Source organism: Berghia stephanieae, unplaced genomic scaffold (genome assembly GCF_034508935.2).
Source record: "Berghia stephanieae isolate SIO BIC M18660-M18661 unplaced genomic scaffold, UCSD_Bste_1.3 scaffold1, whole genome shotgun sequence".
NCBI classification, from domain to species: domain Eukaryota; kingdom Metazoa; phylum Mollusca; class Gastropoda; order Nudibranchia; family Aeolidiidae; genus Berghia; species Berghia stephanieae.
In genome coordinates, this window is record NW_027621956.1 from 79312 (window position 1) to 99311 (window position 20000).

The following is a 20000-nucleotide window of genomic DNA, read 5'->3' on the forward strand; positions in this document are numbered from 1 at the left end:
TGGTGATTTGTTTTCTTTTCCTCCCAGGATACCCTTGTAATTCTTCCATAGGTCCACATCTCAAATGCTCTGAGTTTCTTTTCTAGTATCTTTGTCAGAGACCATGTTTCACATCCATAAACTAGTGTTGACCAAATGTAGCATTTTGCCAGACGTGTTTTTGTGGTAAGTGATAGGTCGTGGGATGTGATTAGGGAATGCATTTTTGAAAATTTACTCTTGGCCAATGCAATTCGACTGATGATTTCTGCATAGCATTTTCCATCTCCTGTCAACAATGTTCCTAGAAATTGGAATGAATTTACTTGCTCTATGATCTTTCCATCTATTTCAATTGATAATTTCTCATTGTTTTTTCTCTTGCTAAATAGCATTGTCTTTGTTTGATTTCAAATTCATGAGCAGGCCAAACTTTTCACTTTCAGTTTTGACTATATCTACAATGGCTTGTAGATCTTGTTCAGATTCTGCTATAAGCACTGTATCATCAGCATAGCGGAGATTATTAATATTCACCCCCCCCCCGACATTAAGACCAGGCAGGTGTTCCACGTTCCTGAATATTATGTCTGTGTATAGGTTTAATAATGCTGGGGATAATAAACATCCTTGACGTACTCCTCTTTGAATGGTTAGGGGCTCAGAAATATTGTTGTTGATTCTGTTTTTTGTTATCTGTTGCCAGCACATGTTTGATATTACAGCAATGTCGCTATCATCTATGTCGGTGGTTCTGAGACTTTCTATCAACTCCTTGTGTTTAACGGTGTCAAAGGCTTTTGAATAATCAATGAAGGAGGCATATATATCTCTTTGAGTTTCTATATACTTTTCTATGAGCATTCAAAGATTGAAAATGCCCTCTCGTGTACCACTGTTTTTCCTAAATCCTGCCTGTTCTTGGCCGACATTTCTGTTGATCTTGTCAGATATTCTTCTGAGAACAATGATTAGAAGGAGTTTTAGGGTATGGCACATAGTACTAAAGGTTCGGTGATCTGAACACTCTGTGGCTTTTGATTTCTTCGGTAGTGATATAAAGACAAGTCTTCTGGGATGTACGCTGAGCTGTACATATCATTGCACAGGTCTATGAGTTGCTCTTCACCAAAGTTTCCCAGTGCTTGTAGGGCTTCTGTTGAGATGTTGTCCACACCAATGGCTTGTCCTTTGCTCATTTGCTTCAAGGCATCTTTAACTTCAGATTTGATGAGTGCTGGCCCTTGAAGAAGTCTGTGATTGGGTTGTCTGGTCTACTGTCTTTAAAAAGGTCTTCCACATATTCTTTCCATATTTCTATGAATTTTTCACTTTCAAACATAACATCTCCGCCTTTGCTTTTGATGCATCCGCTAGTTGCTGTTGGTTTGGACGTCATTTGTTTGATCTCTTTGAACATGGGTTTGGTTTGATGTTTTTCTGTTAGGTCTTCTATTCTTTTACACTTTTCATTTGCCCATTCCTCTTTTGCTATTCGACATTTCTTTCTTATTTCTTCATCAAGCTTTTCATAATCATCAGTACCTTTCTTCCGTTTTCTTTTTCTCATGAGTTCGAGGATTTCTTTTGACATCCAAATTTATTTGGCTTCCTTTTTACATTTTGGTAGTATTTTATCCTTCGCGTCAGAAACTGCTGTTTTCAGGCATTCCCATTTGGTCTCTATTTCTTCTTCTTTATTTCTAGGGACTTGCTCGTCAGTTTCTTCCATCAATCTCTCAAATCTGTTTTTACAGTAACTGCAATATTTTCTCTGACATCGGGGAGCTAGAGAGCTGTCAGGTCAAGTTTGGGTGTAAGTTTTGTCTTTTTTTGGAATTTTTAGTTTACAGAAGAAAGTTGCTAGGACTGAGTTATGGTCTGAACCTATATCCGCCCCTGGATAAGTTCTACATCTCTTTGCACTGTTTTTGAAGCGTTTCTTTACCGGGATGTAGTCAATTTGGTTTCTTTTCACGTCACCCGTGCTTTTCTATGTGTAAAAGAGTCTTTTGGGGTGTTTGAAAAAGGTGTTCATGATACTGTATTGTCTCTGTTCACAGAAATTAATTAGCATTTCACCTCTCATTTGTTTTTCCAAGGCCAAATTTCCGGACAATAGATGTTGATTCTGGGCTTCCAACTTTTGCGTTGAAGTCTCCAATGACGAAAACAATCTCATCTGATTTTGTTTGTTTTCAAGCTTGATCAATATCAGCATAAAATGTTTCAGCGTCTTCGTCTGGTTGGTCCACGGTAGGAGCATAGCATTGAATTATTATTTTATTGAAGGGTTTAGCTTGAATCTTGCACATGATAACTCGTTCATTCACCGGCCAGTATCCAAGCAAGCATTTTGATACCCTTTCACTAAGAACTATCCCTACACCGTTTCTATGTTGTTCATTACGTGATTGATAAAGGTACTCCGTTAAATCCCTGTTTATATTTATTCTTAATGAAACCAATACTGAACAGAGTACCAATACGATAGTGGCATATCTATTATTTTGTTTCTGTAAGTTTGTCTTAACAACGAGGGAGAGTCATAATGTTTTCCAATAACTTTATCATTTTTAAAATATACTTTTATATAGCACAAAATGCCGCATGCTATGACAGAATTGGAAAACCGGCTTGTTTAAAGAAGATGAAAGAATTACAATACCAGTCACCATGCGACTGTCTTCAAAATTTTAATCTACGAGTTAGTTGCCATGAAACTTGTCAAGTGTGTGGTGAGTTCATTTCGAAAAATAATTAAACTTCTTTTTCTTCTTCTTCTTCTTCTTCTTCTTCTTCTTCTTCTTCTTCTTCTTCTTCTTCTTCTTCTTCTTCTTCTTCTTCTTCTTCTTACTACTACTACTATTAAACTTCCCATCAGGACGTGAAAGTGAATGAACCTTTTTTACGATTGTCATCATACGTTTTCAGATGCACGGTTATGGTGGTTCGTAATTTCATAAAAGGCATTTTCTTTCTTTGTCTGCAGCAACATCAAACGCCTTCTTATTGTTAAAGACCATGAACTCAAATTGCGTAATAACGGTCATGCCTATTCATAAAACAATGCAAATCGCTAATCAAAAAATATAAACAAACAAATCTTAGACTGAATCAACACCATCAATTAAATGGAATTTAAAAAATGGAAACTCACACCTGAAGTTACAGAAACCCAGAAAACAAATAGCAACAAGATGCCACTATCTGTATTATTTTTAATTTCTACCCTTCAATCAGCAAAACCCTACTTCTCAAACCACTACAATTTCCGAAAACATAAGAAAACATCACCGAAGAAGAATCCCACATCAGCCTGCACTAGATGAACACATCGTTGAGTAACAATGGACTAGCATCAACAAAAAATTCCACCAACTTTGATGTCATCACGGGATTCTACGATGGAGCAGGAACATGTTAGCTCGTCGAACTATACCTACTTTCCCAACTACAACGTCTTAAAGGGGGGGGGGGATACTAAAGGGACATTTTTTTTATTTTATGAAATTTCCTAAACTTCTATGCACAGTCATATGTATATGTTTGGGAAGGATGATTGCATATCATTTTTTTCGAAATAAGTTGCCCGTTGCTATGGAAACGACGCGATATTGGAAAATAAACAACAAATCTTAAAAAGTCAAAGGCTTTTTCCTGTATCAAGCCATTGCCATAATATTTTGGCCAGAGGTAGAAAAAAAGGAAAATGATGACGCTCTAGAAGCCAGAATTTTATTTTTTTAAATTAGAAACTTTAAAAAAAACAAGATCAAAGTTAGTACTCGATTATTCCCCTTGACAAAAGTTACATAATTTCAAATTACTTATAAAATAATGTTTTTTTTGAAAAATCCGGCTCCTTGAGAATCTGCGTATTTGTATGACACTCTTTTGTAGAAAGTTTGATAAAGATAGGTTGAAAACTGAGGGAGTTTTTTTGGGACGGAAATTGCAGTTTTGAGAAAAACGCATTTAAAAATCAAAATAAACGAGTTTAGGGAAAAACTCCCCTCTCGCTCTCTGATTGGATTGTGACCACATGACATAACTAAGAACAACGTGATTGGTTGTTGAAGATAGAGGAGAGTTTTACTTTTCATTGATATGTTTTTGCCTTTACTTAGTTGTAAAGACTATTTGATATTCTTTCATGAAGTCAGTCCACTGAAACTAAAAATGTGCAGGATTTAACCATACTATGGGTCACAAAATACGTTATTTTGAGTAGAAAAAACTGAAGATGCAGTTCTCATGCAATTTTTATGCAGACAAATGGTCACATGACAACATCCCACCAAAATCTAATTTTAGCAAACTGGGTCAAAATTCATCGTTTTTAGTGTCGCTTCCCCCCCCCCCCTTAATATAAACATTTTGACTATGCATAGACGACGGGCTCGCACTATGCAATAAAAAAACATAGACAGACTGAATTTATACAGATAAAATATATACAATTTTCCAGGGCAACAATCTTAAAATTACCATCGAGGCCAACCGAAGGGTTTCAATTTCATAAACATAACTATATACAGATACAACAGCAACTACCAATCATTTTCAAAACCTAACAACATTCCAGTGTACGTCCATAAACACAGCACCCACCCACCATATATAAGATATTAAACATCCCAGAGAGAAATTACCTGACACAAAACGTTATCCATCAAGCCATCGTTACACGTTCAGACACATCAAAACAAGAAACATATATGGGCCTCTCAGAGTTTACATTCAAAACGCTATGCAAGCTAAATACATTTTCTTTCAAAAACATACCAAATTATAATCTACCGCACTTAGCGAATGCATCTGGAACCCAAAAAAGTACATACACCACAATACTACTATCATTTCAAGGGCAGATTTCGACTCCCTCTCATCTAAGATTTGCAACCTCTGTTTTGAAGAAAAAATCATCACAAAAACGAATACGGCAACACTCAACAGAAGTAACGAAATTATATCTTCATGTAAACATAGAAACAAACACCTTTTATATACTTTGTACAACCATACCTGCGAATGCGTAAATGCACAATGCCAGCTGAAAATACTCAACAACCTACTTTCACATTCACTTCCCGATGAGAGCGAATACACAAACCAAGATTTAAAGAGCTAGGCATGATTATGCTTGAAATATTTTTTAGAATATTTCCTTTTGTCACAGAGTTCAGCAATAATATTTATATGGTTTTTGTTTTCATAATTATATCAACATTGCTATGGCGCCATTGCTATTATGGGGCCTATATCCCAATATACAATATACTTCCTTCAAACATGTCTCAGAATATATATATATATATATATATATATATATATATATATATATATATATGTACGTGTATGTGTGTGTGTGTGTATGTGTGTGTGTGTGTATTACATCTGTTACGTGGCTTTCTTTCTGGGACATTTATATGGTGTATTTTCTGAGACATGGTTGAGAGAAGTATATTGTATATAGGGATATAGGCCCCATAGCAATGTTGATTTCTTGAATATAATATATATATATATATATATATATATATATATATATATATATATATATATATTATATATATATATATATATATATATATATATATAATATATATATATATATATATATATATATATATAATATAAAACAAAAACCATGAAATAATAGTGCTCAACTTTAGTATAAAAGGAGCTATTTATAAACATTTGAAATATAATTAAGATAGTTTGACTTCTACAACGTTTTTATCGAGCGTTGCTCTTATCAGGAAGTGGAAGTGAAAGTAGATTGTTGTGTTTTCGTATTTTTATAGATTCGTGTTTATGGAGGTTCGTAATTACATAAAAGGTGTTTGTTTCTGTGTCAGAAACAAACACCTTTTATGTAATTACGAACCTCCATAAACACGAATCTATAAAAATACGAAAACACAACAATCTACTTTCACTTCCACTTCCTGATGAGAGCAACGCTCGATAACAACGTTGTAGAAGTCAAACTATCTTAATTATATTTTAAATGTTTATATATATATATATATATATATATATATATATATATATATATATATATATATATATATAGTATTATATATATATTATATATATATATATATATATATATATATATATATATATATATAAAATACCCCATATCAGCATTGATTTTGATATAGACCTCATATAAATGTTGACATCTTGAGTATCTATATATAATACCATGATATAGACCTCATATTAATGCTGATTTCTTGAGTATATATTATTATATATATATATATATATATATATATATATATATATATATATATATATACATATATATATATAGTTATAAAATACCCCGTATCAACATTCATAAGGATATCGGCCTCATAGTAACGTTGATTTCTTCAGTATGCATAACTGGTAGGGAAAAGGGTCCCAATGTTCGCCCACCACCTATTCTTTAGTGCCTGAAATGAGTGAAAATTTGTCAGGCCATGTCTGGAAATCAAGCACAGAATCAATCTCTAAATACCAAAGCGACACATTTTGGAGCTATTATTCCCAAAATCATTAAAAACCTTGTTAGTAGTTTGCATATTAAGGATATAGGCCGCATATCAATCTTCACATTGCAGCATGTTAACAAGGAGGTCTTTGTTACCACAAGCTGAACAGTTTTGCATTTGTGATTTATTGCCACGTAGGCGATAATTTATGCAACTCACCCAGTCATAGGGTGGGGCAATGTAGCCAACAAGCCAAGTTTGAATCATAATTTTTTAATGCCAACCGGCAACATGTTCTCAAGATCATAGTCTATCTTGATGACAATCTCAATCTAACACTCCCATTGAAAAAGCTATACAAACGACGCTAATATGGTCTGATCTCGTCAAATCAGAGGTGCATTGTAACACAAAATGCCTCATATGCACCTCTCATCTTTTGTTAGCTCTAGTTCAATAATTTCTTATAGCCTTTAATGGACCAAGGTTGCTTCAACAAGGCCACAGGTCTAGTCCCAAAGACCTCGTTAATCCATCTTTCATGTGTCATGCTGTCAATCACTAGTGAATTTCTCCTTTATATCAAAATTTACAGCATTTTCTCCAAGTTAAATAGGCAGAGATAACCTGGTATATATTATTATAAATTGTAAAGGATTAACAAGATAGAGGAATTGCCAGACATTCAATGAAATTCCTTTTTACATTTAACATCATATCAAAATAAAGCAGCAAGGTGATGAAGTGCTGCTATTGGGATAATCTCATTCACCAGATTAAACTGTCTATTATTAGATTGGAATTCTAATGTGTGGTGGGGCAGGAAAATGAGTCACAAAGGCCGGTTTTTGACATTTGAGTTGGCCGTCATATACACTTCTAAGTATTACATAGCGATTACTTTGTACTTTTTATTGGTGGATTTATAATAATTAGAATTAGAAGCAAAATTATGGCTCGTCAAAGATGGAATATTGGGGAGGTAGCTGTTTACTGAACTCCAGTGATATAATTCTGACTGCCTGCACTCCCCAGCAGACAAGTCAATGACTAATTTTCTTGTGTCTTTATTAATAAAGATCAATGATTTGAAAAAAAATATTTTTAATGCCTGAACACATTGACCATACAAATACAATGAATGTTCTGTATCCTTTATCGTTGTGGGTCGTCGTCTGACAACCAGTGTTCCACAATCATTCATCATCATCATCATCATCATCATCATCATCATCATCATCATCATCATCATCATCATCATCATCATAAGCACTTGAAAAGAAAAATGAATGTAAAATCATTGGATCTTCAATTAGAAGCAAGATATAAAAATGATTATTCATACCTTTTCTTCACATGAAATAATTGTGAGAGAGGCTGTTCAATCAGAAGTGGACAGCATCATAAATAAAATCTGATTTATTATTTTGCTTGCGGGCTAAATCATCATCAGCCATTGTATAACACTAACTATGCTTATCTATGTAAGGTGGGTGAATGCAATCCAAGTATACGTCCTGTCTTAATGATGAATCCTAAGAAAAGACTGTATTCAATTTTCTAACCCCACTGAAGTGAAATAAGGAGTAGGCTACCTTGCCGTTTACAGCTCTTGTGTAATAACGCCTTATGCCTTACAGGCAGATGTTTCATTCTACATATGGGTTGCTGTTGGCTTAGGAACCTGTAAAGTGCTTTGAGTATTCATGGATACTGCGCTGTATAAGAATTCTACTCCTTTTCACCTTACAAAAAAGTAAGTCCTTAGGAGCCTAAGAGCTCATGGAGCTGGAGCTTATTCCAGTTTCTGTAGCATGAAGGGGACAGTAAGCTCATTTGTTTACTTCTGGAGTGGACACCGGTTTATTGCAGATTACTTTCCCCAGCAGTGCAGGTATCCATTTTCACATGGGTGGAGTGAAGCAATTGAGAGTAAATTTCTTTGCTCAATGGAAAATCTGTGCTTGCGGTAATTTTCGAACCCGATACCTCTCTGAATAAACCAGTAGAATCAATAAAAATCAAAGATACCTGAATATTAGTTGATAAGGACAGCATGATATCGATGCCTAGTGGGCCAGTCACTTGCTTGTTTATACACTCAACCAAGGTTCCCTCAAACTCCTCGGTGCATGCAAAAAAGTCCTTAGGAACCATACTCCATCGTTCTGACTTAATATGACAGAATGCAATGGGAAGTATCAGGGGTGTGTATGTGTGTGTGTGTATGTGTGTGTGTGTGTCAGCATGTTTATGTATCAAACAATTTTCACACATCTGCAATGTTCTGTAGCTGAGGTTGAACACACACATTGGTGTCCCAGAAATTTACTGTTTGAAATCACTGAAAAAGTAAAATGAAATTAAATCTGAAGTTGAGATTCATTACAAAAGAATCCACACATACCTCCAAGTTGTGAATGTGGTTTCTCTCCTGTTGTAGAATCAGAACCTGTTTCCGCGGCTTTGTTGAACCCATGGGTAGTTCCCGTGTTTGTGCGACTATAGTTTCCCTTTTGTGTCAGTTCATGTATTAATTTGATATCTGTCAGGTAAACATTTTCTTGCATGTACTTGCAGTAATATGATTTTGCATACATCCTTTTACCTCTTTCTGCAAATGTTATAGTCACTGGAAAATTAAAACAATGATATGAAAGAATAAAACTCAGAAATGACATCAGAAGAGAAGGAAATGAAATTAGGAGTTAACCCTCTCCTTACCATCCATAGGAAAATCGTCACATTAGTTTCGATGCAACCGACAATTTTCTCATTCTCATTTCTATTGGACATTACAATTTTTTAATGCTTCGATTTACAGCTATAAGTATTAAACAGAGCTCACTTGTTACTTTTTTGGTTGCGCAAGAAAAGTCTATTTTGTGCTGGGTGGGTATAAACTTTCGGGGGAAATTCTAAAAATAGCTGGCAAGGAGAGAGTTAAGCAAGTTCCTTATTTGACAGTCTGCATACAGTGGATATCGCTTATACTTATAATTATAAATCAGTTATAATGAGACTGAAACAAATCCCTGTTTATTTTCCTTCTAAATTCTTCTTAAATATGGTCACGTTAAGGAAGTTGCTCAGTATTCAACAAATCTTCTTCAAACGTTCTACAAATGAGTGTCATACAAATACGCTGGTCCTCTTGGAGCCGGATAAAAAAAAATAATTCATGAGTAATTTGAAATTATGTAATTTTTTTAAAGGGGCATTTTCTAGTAATAACGTTGAACTTAATTTTGAAAGTTTCAATTATAGAATATACAAATCCGGCATTCTAGAGCCTCTGTATTTTCCTTTTTCCTACCTCTGGCCAAACCATTATGGCAATGGTTGAAAAACAAAAAAAACCTTTGACTTTTTAAAGATTGTTGTTTGTTTTCCAATATGGCGTCGTTTCCACAGCAACGGGCAATTATTTTCGAGAAATATTACATGCAATCATCCTTCCAAAATATATACATTATGACTGTGCATAGAAGTGTAGGATATTATTTCATCAAATTAAAAAAATGACCCTTTAGTGTCACTCCCCCCCCTCCCTTTTAAGATATGAAATGGGTCTTTCCTATAATAGTTCAATTCAACTGATTAACAAGAGAATCAGAATAATAGTAAAGACATAAAAATTGATTACACATTTACTCAGATTGCATCATATTGAATCGAAAATATTAAACGTATAAGATATGTTACAAAGTGTAATTAATAAAATAAAAAATGAAAACACTTCACATATGTTATCCTTAAATTTACTTAACCTTGAACCAATGAGGTTATTATTTAAACTTTTTTTCACAGGACCCAGAGGCATCTGCAAAGACTTGATAGACACTAAAGTTTGTTTGAAACACCGGGAACAAGATCCACATTTTTGTTCCAACACTAATAATGTGTGCAGTAGTACATGTGGATTTTGCCCTGATTTCCTAAAATCAGGTTAGACAACTCACTTTCAGTGTTCCTCTTTATAACAATAGAAAAATATAGTCTTAAAAATAATATGATAGTTTAGTATTTATTGCAAAATATTAAGATTCAGTTAGTAAGATAATAAAGACGCATCTGGATAGTTTGAACCAATATTTGTGATTGTTGATTCTGTGTCGAGTTCTCTCAACAGAAATGTTTGTCTTTTTAGAAATGTCAATTCAGGTAATACATCCTAATTTGTAGAAATATTTAATGATTGATCAATTATCTCATTCAAATTATGGTGACATATGTCAACGTATATTTTCTCAGTTACTCTCACCTGTTTCTTGTGATAATAATGATAATAATATAATAATAATAATAATAATAAATAATAATAATAATAATAATAATAATAATAATAATAATAATAATTATAATAATAATAATAATAATAATAATAATATATCATTATTATTATTATTATCATTATTATTATTATTATTATTATTATTATTATTATATTATTATTATTATTATTATTATTATTATTATTATTATTATTATTATTATTATTATTATTATTATTATTATTATTATTATTATTATTATTATTATACATTATTATTATTATTATTATTATTATTATTATTATTATTATTATTATTATTATTATTATTATTATTATTATTATTATTTATTATTATTATTATTATTATTATTATTATTATTTATTATTATTATTATTAATATTTATTATTATTATTATTATAATATATTATTATTATTATATTATTATTATTATATATATTATTATTATTATTATTATTATTATTATTATTATTATTATTATTATTATTATTAATATATTATTATTATTAATATTATATTATTATTATATTATTATTATTATTATTATTATTATTATTATTATTATTATTATTATTATTATTATTATTATTATTATTATTATTATTATTATTATTATTATTATTATTATTATTATTATTATTATTATTATTATTATTATTATTATTATTATTATTTATTATTATTATTATTATTATATATTATTATTATTATTATTATTATTTTATTATTATTATTATTATTATTATTATTATTTATTATTATTATTATTATTTATTATTATTATATTAATTATTATTATTATTATATATTATTATATTATTATTATTATTATTATTATTATTATTATTATATTATTATTATTATTATTATTATTATTATTATTATATTATTATTATTATTATTATTATTATTATTATTATTATTATATTATTATTATTATTATTATTATTATTATTATTATTATTATATATTATTATTATTATTATTATTATTATTATTATTATATTATATATTATTATTATTATTATTATTATTATTATTATTATATTATTATTATATATTATTATATATTATTATTATTATATATTATTATTATTATTATTTTATTATTATATTATATATATTATTATTATATTATTATTATATTATTATATATATTATTATTATTATTAATTATTATTATTATTTTATATTATTATTATTATTATTATTATTTATTATTATCATTTAAATAATCATCAGTGTTAGGACGATATCTTTTCTTGCTGTTGCGATCTTCATCAAAATTGAAGAATAAGGACATCGTTTTACGCTTTTCATTTATTATTTGCCTTCTTATCATACCAACTCTTATACATATTTATATTATCTTGACAGAATATGAAATAAATTAATGCCTGTCAATTTACCTGACCATTCATTAATTTGTTTATTCTTTTCTTTACAATAGGGCTTAATACAAATGAGGTTCAAGTAGTCTTTTGTTTCGATAGGATTGGCGAAAAGGAATGTAAAGCTCTGAAACAAAGAAATTCCTTACTTTGTTTTGGAACATTATATTACAAGTACATCTGTCCTAAAACGTGTGGATCTTGCAGTAAGTCTTTTGAAATGTACATCATCATCATCATCATCATCATCATCATCATCATCATATCATCATCATCATCATCATCATCATCATCATCATCATCATCATCATCATCATCATCCCCATCATCATTATCATCCTCATTGTCGTTCGTCATCATCGAGGACAGCAGCAACAAGACCATCCTTATCTATATTTTCAAATCGTAGTTTCATTTTGTGATTTTTCAAAACACATCCCCCCCCCCCCATTAAATCATCAGTTGGGATAAAATTTTTCTTTAAAGGAATTACTAAGATCGCATAGACAATAGAATGTGATATATTGAACTAAACAGCTATTAATGGACTTAATTTATTAATCCTGTAAAAGGCATCACTGATTGTTAGATACAATCGTTGTTGTAATATTAGTATACTAGTCTTTAATGATAGAACATGGAGGTTGACCTAATAGTAAATATAAACTGCATAAAACAACTGGAACACCTATTGATAGCGTTTGCATTGATGTATAGTTCATACCATTTTCGAGAATCACAGGAGAAATATAACCATTAATTTCTGATCTCTCGCTCCATTAAAGACGCCATAACTTGTAATCCATTCACCAATTTTATACAATAGTATGACTTTATTTTTTAGTTTCACAAAAGTACAATTATGTGTATTCTCCATACTTCAAACTTTATAACTTGTTTCCAACATCGATGTGATCCACTGTTCATAAATTGTTGTCAACCTTAATTGGATTTATTTAGCTCATTTAATAATATTGACAACCTTAATGGGATCTATTATACTTAATTAGTATATTGTAGTCAACCTTAATTGGTATCATCATACTTATTTAACATATTGTTATCAAGGGCAATTAGTTCTATTATTTAATATATCGGTGTTAACCTTGTTTGGCTACATTCTTATTTAACATATATTAATTTCAACAGTAATTGGATCAAATATTTTCATTTAATTTACTGTTGTCTACCTTGAGTGGATTCATCATTCTTATTTAACATATTGCTTTCAACCTCAATTGGATTTATCATTCGTATTTCACATATTGCTGACAACCGTGATTTGATCTATCATTCACATTTAACATATTGCTGACAACCGTGATTAGATCTATCATTCATTGTCAACCGTTTTCAAAACGATGATATCTCAAGTATTTTTAAACATAAGAAACAATTTAGAAATTCGATGAAACAGTATCCTCTTTAAGCCCAACAGTTAACCAACAGAAAGAGGGCCGTTATCCGCCAAATAAATGGGACGGCGTCCTCGTGAGCATGACGGTGGCGACAAGGAATATAGCAAGGCTCGACTAAGGGAAACGGCTGGTGACACTTTGATTTTCTGACTTAAAGGGTTGTCGACGCTAACATGATTTGCAAAATGATCTTATGAATGGCCAATTTGGCCAAGATTCTCCACACCCAGAATCGTCTTCTGTTATTTCTTTATTTTTGTTTTAATATGTTTACTTTTTTCATCAGCTACGTATTATCTTATTGTGGTCTATCGTTTATAAATAAAAAAAACGATGAACTTTTCAAGACAGTCAGACTGGTGGTTAACATAAAGGTGTATATGGCTACCTATGATTATGAAATTGGCCACAAGGAACTCTGACCATCTGATATTTAGTGTGTGTGTCTGTGTGTTTGTGTGTGTGTGTGTCTATGGCGCGCGCGGGAGTGTGGGGAGAATGAGTCTCTGTAAAATAAAAAAGGAGAGAGAGATAGAGAGAGAGAGAGAGAGAGAGAGAGAGACAGAGAGAGAGAGAGAGTGACAGAGAGAGAGGACAGAGAAGAGAAGAGAGAGAGAGAGAGAGAGAGAGAGAGAGAGAGATCGACTTATAGATGACAATTGGTAACGTATAGATTGAAGTCACCTATATCCTGCTATGGAATTACTTATGTCGGGGGGTTGCGTATGCGCGTGGGTAATACGAGTGGGATGCATAATGAGATCGGTGCAATGTCAGTAGATGGGACATTTCGAATTTGATGATTTATTATCAAGATATCGAAAAAAAAAAAAAACAGTTTTTTTGTAAAACAAAACAGTTTGTTGTAAAAAAAACAACAACAAAACAATTACAGTTATCTATGGATTTCTTAATATTTTAAATTATTAGTTTTTGTTTTGTTTTGTTTATGTTTTTTAAAATGTATTTTTTTAAACACTGTACTTTTGAAAAAATAGGATTATTAATGTTGTCTGTGGAGTTCGTGTAGGATGAGGGGTTAATTGGGGAGTTAGGGGATATACCTGGTTGGCAGTTTGTAATTTTAATACTCTAAGACAATTATGCAATTAAGTAGCGGATGAATGTAGGTACTGTCCGATGTGGAATGGGAGTGGGGGAGGGGGGGGGGTAATTATGATGTTCTGATTTGTGGTTTACTGGGCACCGGAACCAATCAGTTAGTCGTGAATTGGATGATTAAGCGCTGTGGAAAGTTGTTTAGCGTAGTTTACCTGGTACTGATAGAGGTTTAGTTTATTTATTTATTTTTTATTTTATTTTTTTTTTTTTTTTTTTTGGGGGGGGGGTGGATTCCGTGGTCTTTGATTGGTGGAAGTTTGAAGTCGGCAGTACAGATACATATTAGTGGAAAGAGTGGGGTGTAGGTTTAGGTTGGTTGTTGGGGGGAGGGGGGGGGGGCGGGGAGATGGATGTTTCTAAATTGTTTCTATTAGCTGGTTGTTGAGTACAAGGGCCAATCGTCCTGCAGTCTTATATATTTGTTTGTAGTCGGTTGTTATTCTTGGGCTATTGTTGAATTATGGGGACGGATGAAGGTGGTAATGAAGGTGATTACATTAATTTTAAAGAGAACATTTGATTCATTGTAAGTAAACCTAATCCCTTGCTCCCTAAGGAGTCCAAGGGTCAACACCCACTTTCCCGCTCTCTAATCGAGCGTCATTCTCAGCTTTAACTATTGTGCAAGTGGTATTTCCCTATGCAGCATAGGGTCATTGTTTTACACTATATACTTGGTTAAGGTTTTATTTAAATTTAGAGGCAGAGTTGGAGAAAGAAAATAAATAAAATGAAATATTTTTTGTTTTAATGAAAGATATGAAACATTTTTTTTAAAGGCAGGGGGGGGGGGGGGTTCGTGACTGTGGGCTAAAAAGCCCAAAATATACGCTTTTAATATTATAATTATTATCTCTTCCGCCTAGGACTTGGTTGTTCCCATCTGCATCCATGAGATTCAGGCACAGTCAAGGCGCCGCTTTAGGCGGGTGAGGCGGGACCAGACCCCTCCGGCATGCTGCACGGCTTACACATTGCCCTGCGCCGCCTTTATCATGGACCGTTGCGCCAAGCTCGCCAAGGCCGCGTCGGGACATCTGTATTTATTTTATTTAATGATTATATTTATTTATTTGTGTTTATAACACTTACATCACGTCAGTGTTTTTGTTTAGGGTGGGAGGGGGGTGGGGGGGGGGGGGAGAGTGACTCATTATTTGATTATATTCACAAAATGACAATATATCATATTTTATTACAAAAAGAAATGTTGGTGTCAAAATATTTTGTGTTGACTTGTTTGGAACAACAATAACAAGAAATGTCACAAATTATATTGTTTCCTGTACTGAAGGAAAATGTGTCGTTCTGCATGTATATCGCTAAATCATTCTAGCACAAAGCTATGAGCAGGTTCATGTCCAAAAAAAAATTGTGCCATTTATAAAAAAAAAAAAATCTTATCTCACTGTCTTTCCATGTCCACTTCCTACATTTATCCAAAACTTTTCTCACCTAAAACATATAAAAATACCAAATGATATATAGCATCTCTATATATTACACGATAGTGAAAGAAAAGAATTGTCTTTTTTGTCTAATAGAAATCATCTGACAAGCCACAATTTTACAGATTATTTGCATATACCTATCTATTTCTTTTATAATTGAAATAAAACCTTTTAGATCTTTAACATTTCAAGAAAAATTATATTGAATACCCGGTTATTCTTGTCATCAATTTTTCTTCGAGTCGTAATTTAAGGTAACCATTGAACACGTTGATATTGGCTAAGTAATAAATTAGTTTAATCCAGGATCGGACGGACAACTCACATCACTATCCACACTCGTGAAAGTGATTTTACTATCATAATTTGGCGATCTCATGACGTCACATGACCTGGCAATAGCTGTATTGTGATATAATATATCGTCAACTTACTTCGCGGGTGTTGTGTGTGTGGGACCTGCGATCTCCAGTAGTCGGGAAAAGTGAGGCTTCTAATAATGACTAGGAGTTAGAGACGATCTGTTATGAGAATTCAATCCCTTGCAAGTAGCAGGGACAAACACACCTCGGAACTAGGGAATCGGTTTGGGTCGAAGACCTGCCTCACAGCAAAAACGCATAATCACTGGAGACTTTCTACTTGTCTAACATGTACCAAATGCTGATGTGGGCTAGAATAATTATACACATATATACATATCGTGTTCACTTGAAAAAAGACGATTATTTTTGGGCCACATTTACATCCTTTACCTTTTTCTCTCATTATAAGAAGAGCTTGTAACCGTTTGGATTTAGCTACAAGGTTATTGCTAGGTCAAGACGTTGCGGCGGGGGGGTTGGGGGGGGGGTTCTTTAACCGTTGCATTTTCAAAACGAATTGTCCTTAGATAGTTCTCAAAACCCGATACCACAGAGCATCTAGTTGAAAGGTGTGTTGTGACGAAGCCTCCGGGCGAGTTTGCGACGGTCCACGAGTGAAGTGAAAAAATTTGCTGATTTGGTCGATCGTCATAACATAATAGTGTGAGAACGATTAGAAGCTGCTGCCTTGAATTCGAGCCATTTCGGGCCCAAATTGAGGATTTCCGTAAGATCGTTATTGCTACAACTTAGTTTCACTGACGAAGAAACGGTTAAAACCTGATCTATTTGAATTAGCTCGACGGTTGACTGTGTCGAAGACTACTGTCATATGTCTGTGATGTTAATGTCTTCTTTTTACTAATGGTGTTTTTGCCCAAGCCGTTTGTAGACCGACAAACATCTGATGTGTTATTTAAGGCTTTTATATAATGAATACTTTATGAGGAATGATAAGGCACAACGCCTTTATAATGATGTTATGTAATGGATTGAAATTTCTATCTTGTCGTGTTGCAATGAAATTTAAGTATTGATATGTGGAGGTTGGCGGTTTATAAATGTCTTGTCCAAATTGTCTGCTATCTCTCTAATTGCGGTGTTCTATAGCTGTCTAGATTTTTCTTTAAATGAGGATTTGACCGGTATAGATTTGCTGACAGATCTGTAACCATTTAGTTGGGGTCAGCTATCAACCTTCCTGTATCAGCCTCCTACTTTTCTGCCGTAACCAACAAGACGACAGAATCTGGCAGACTGAGATCCAACCAGTTTTGTCGCAATCGACACATTTAGTTGTCTTTTTTAAAATTCATACTTCTTTAATTATATTACCTCTTTTAAGTCTTCTGAATTAAAATAATAGCTAATAAAATCTTGCTAATAAAAATCATGATTATTATGAAAATGATAATAAAACTTCTTTTAAAGAAAACAAGCGAACATACCAACGAAACAGAAAGTATTAATTGAAAATTGTGGAGGTATCAGGTGACAAAAGCCATTTTAACGCCCAACAACACCTAATATGTTGAATATACATTTAGCTAATAGAAATGATACTTATTACGAGGGTCATAAGAAAGGATGGATTGGGATTTGCAATTATTTTTAAAATAACATGCTGCTGCCAAGCTCATTTAAAAATCATAGAGTAGCTGCCATAAAATAATTCGTTGGACGATGATTTAGAGCGTTTTGATGTCTTTTCTCTCAATTGGAACAATGATTTGATAATAATATAATACATTTTGAAACAATCAAATTTCAAATTCTATTTCCCAATTATAATACTTGGGAGATAAATGATTAAATTATTTTGTTTTAATAACCATGTAATCGTCATTTATTTTAAGTGTTCCATATTACTTCTTTCTTTTGACTTTTTGTTTGAATATCCAAGTCAACGCCTTACTTTTAAATTACCATATTGTAAAGGAAGATGATAGTTGAACGTAAATCTTGTTGTGTGATAAATATTATGTGTTCAAATAATGTTTTATATCGTGTGTCTATTTTCTCTTGGATATCAGCTTTATAGACCCAATTTTATTATAAATGAAAGTAATGTACATATTTAAATACCTTTTCACGGAATTCCATTTTTATTCTTCTAATCGATATTTCATTTCTATTTCTATTCTTTGAATATACAGGTCTATATACACCTCCATGCGATAAAAATACCCAAGACTTAATTCCATCCAAATCCTGTGTGAACAAAATAAAGAAAGATCATAATTATTGTTATAATCACCCTTTAGAAGCCAGACAGAATTGTCCTAAAACTTGCAAGTTTTGTGGTAAGAATATACTCCATATCATTATGATGTTATGTAATAATTATACACATATATACATATCTTGAAAAAGACCATTAATTTTGGGCCACATTGACATCCTTTACCTTTCTCTCCATTATAAGAAGAGCTTGTAACCGTTTGGATTTAGCTACAAGGTTATTAATAGGTCAAGACGTGGGGGGGGGGTGCTTTAACCGTTGCATTTTCAAAAAAATTGTCCTTAGATAGTTCCCAAAAAGGGAGGATTACAACTGATATTCGTCTACTCAAGAGGTAAACTTGGTGAGAGTTGTTTTTTTTTAAGTCAAGTTTCAAATTTTAAGTCATACTTTTTCCTTGAATAGAAATTACCCCCCATCTCTACTTATTCGAAAAAACTCCAAAATGAATACTCATGTAATCCATATATTCTTCTAATAATTTCATGTTTCTCTGTCCGCGTATTCTTCCCATGTTGGTAGAAAAATGCAATCAAAGATTATCATTGTCCTTTCATTTGTTTCAATACTAATTTTGGAGTTGCAAAATGGAAAGGCAATTGGCCATATAATAATAATAATAATAATAATAATAATAATAATAATATATAATAATAATAATAATAATAATAATAATAATAATAATAATAATAATAATAATAATAATAATAATAATAATAATAATAATAATAATAATAATAATAATAATAATATAATAATAATAATAATAATAATAATAATAATAATAATAATAATAATATAATAATAATAAAATAATAATAAAAATAATAATAAAATAATTAATAAATAATAATAATAATAATAATAATAATAATAATAATTAATAATAATAATAATAATATAATTAATTGGAGATAAAAATATAAAGTGAGTAGATGTGACTCATATATAAGGGAACAACACAAAACAAACAACGTTTCGGCCCTTGGCCTTCGTCAGGAGACAGTAAACAAAAACACAAACAAATATGTAATTTTACAAAATATCACATTTTGTCAAATGTGGAGAGAGGGGGGGGGGAAGAGAGAAATAATGAGAGAGAGAGAGAATGGAGAGGATGTGTATATGTTTGTGTATGTGTGTCCGTGTGCGTATCTCTGTGTATGTGTATATATTGTAAAAGTAACTGCCAAAAGGTCTTTAAAATGGGGATGGGGGTGAGAGAGCGATTGATTGGGTGGTTAG

At 31.9% G+C, this 20000-nt stretch overlaps 2 protein-coding genes across 2 annotated transcripts in view; one reads left to right on the top strand and one right to left on the bottom strand.

Annotated features, from left to right (window-relative positions):
• LOC144960879 (uncharacterized) overlaps positions 1-20000 on the bottom strand; it is a gene marked incomplete at its 3' end in the record, with an annotated part of 131130 nt that overhangs the window by 79075 nt on the left and 32055 nt on the right. The window lies entirely within an intron of this gene.
• LOC144960876 (uncharacterized) overlaps positions 1-20000 on the top strand; it is a gene marked incomplete at its 5' end in the record, with an annotated part of 30700 nt that overhangs the window by 5492 nt on the left and 5208 nt on the right. The window contains 4 exon segments of the mRNA XM_078894266.1: positions 2577-2717; positions 10281-10418; positions 12217-12363; positions 18670-18816. Of these exon segments, the coding sequence (XP_078750392.1) occupies positions 2577-2717; positions 10281-10418; positions 12217-12363; positions 18670-18816 (573 nt within the window).